The sequence below is a fragment of the Gekko japonicus genome, unplaced genomic scaffold (assembly GCF_001447785.1).
Source record: "Gekko japonicus isolate JY-2015 unplaced genomic scaffold, Gekko_japonicus_V1.1 scaffold683, whole genome shotgun sequence".
In the NCBI taxonomy this organism is placed as follows: domain Eukaryota; kingdom Metazoa; phylum Chordata; class Lepidosauria; order Squamata; family Gekkonidae; genus Gekko; species Gekko japonicus.
The window spans coordinates 196,515-197,409 of NW_015162499.1; the positions used below are offsets into that span (position 1 = coordinate 196,515).

The window sequence follows — 895 nt, forward strand, 5'->3', positions numbered from 1 at the left end:
TGTTGGGGCCTCCGCCCCAGGCCAACCCAGTCCCCCCCCCAGTAGGCCTCGCTGACTAAGAAGCCGCACCGGGAAAGGCGACGGCGGGGGGGGGGGAAGATGCGGGATAGCCATTTAGGCCGCACCGGGGGGCCAGGCCCGCGGCGGAAGGCAGAGGCCGGATAAGCGAGCTGCCCCCGCCTGCTCCCACCCTTTCCGCCCCTGCCTGCCTGCCTCTCCCCGTCTCTCCCTCCCCCCGCAGCCGGGCCCGCGCACCTTCTTGATGTTGTAGAGGCGGGTGAGCATGCCGACGCCGCGGTCGTTGAGGATGGTCAGCTTCTCGGCCAGCTTCTGCTGACTGGGCTGCAGCACCGAGCGCGACATGCTGGGCACGGAGAGGGCCGCTCCGCCGCCGCCGCCGCCGCAGGAAAAGGAGGGGAAGGAGGGAAGGGAAACGGGAGGAGGAGGGGGGGGGAGAACAGAAACGAGAGAGAGAGAGAGAGAAGAGAGAGATCGTGACGGCTCCTCGCTCGCCGCCGCCGGCCCCCCTTCCTCCTCCTCCCCCCGCCAGGCACCACCGGCCGCGGGCGGGGGGGGGGAGTCAGTCAGTTCAGGGCGCCTCCCTGAGGTGTTGGTGGGTGTCGGAGGCTGCGGTCAGAGGGGGCAGCTTGGCCCGATGTAGTTGCTTTCCCCCTAACCTCTGAGGCGCGAAAAGATTCACAGTCAAAAGAGAGATGGATAACAGGTGTAAAAAAGACTGTTTAAAAAAAAGGGCGCTCATAGAGATTACATAAGTATCCTTGTGTATTGTCAATTTTTATGTAATGCAGGGCTGTACCATAAAGCCCAGCAGCACCTTTAAGACTAAGAAACTTTATTGTAGCATAAGGTTTCACACAGCTCTCTTCCTCAGATG

The 895-nt window shown here is 62.6% G+C and overlaps 1 protein-coding gene across 2 annotated transcripts in view; it reads right to left on the reverse strand.

Annotated features, from left to right (window-relative positions):
* The window catches only part of LOC107106014 (nck-associated protein 1), a 75,247-nt gene extending 74,705 nt beyond the window's left edge, over positions 1 to 542 (reverse strand). For both annotated transcript variants that reach the window (XM_015406098.1, XM_015406097.1), the window contains exon 1: positions 256 to 542. In XM_015406098.1, coding sequence (XP_015261584.1) covers positions 256 to 363 — 108 coding nt within the window. In that variant the 5' untranslated portion in view covers positions 364 to 542. The remainder of the gene's footprint in view (positions 1 to 255) is intronic.
* Between the last annotated feature and the right edge of the window lie 353 nt (positions 543 to 895).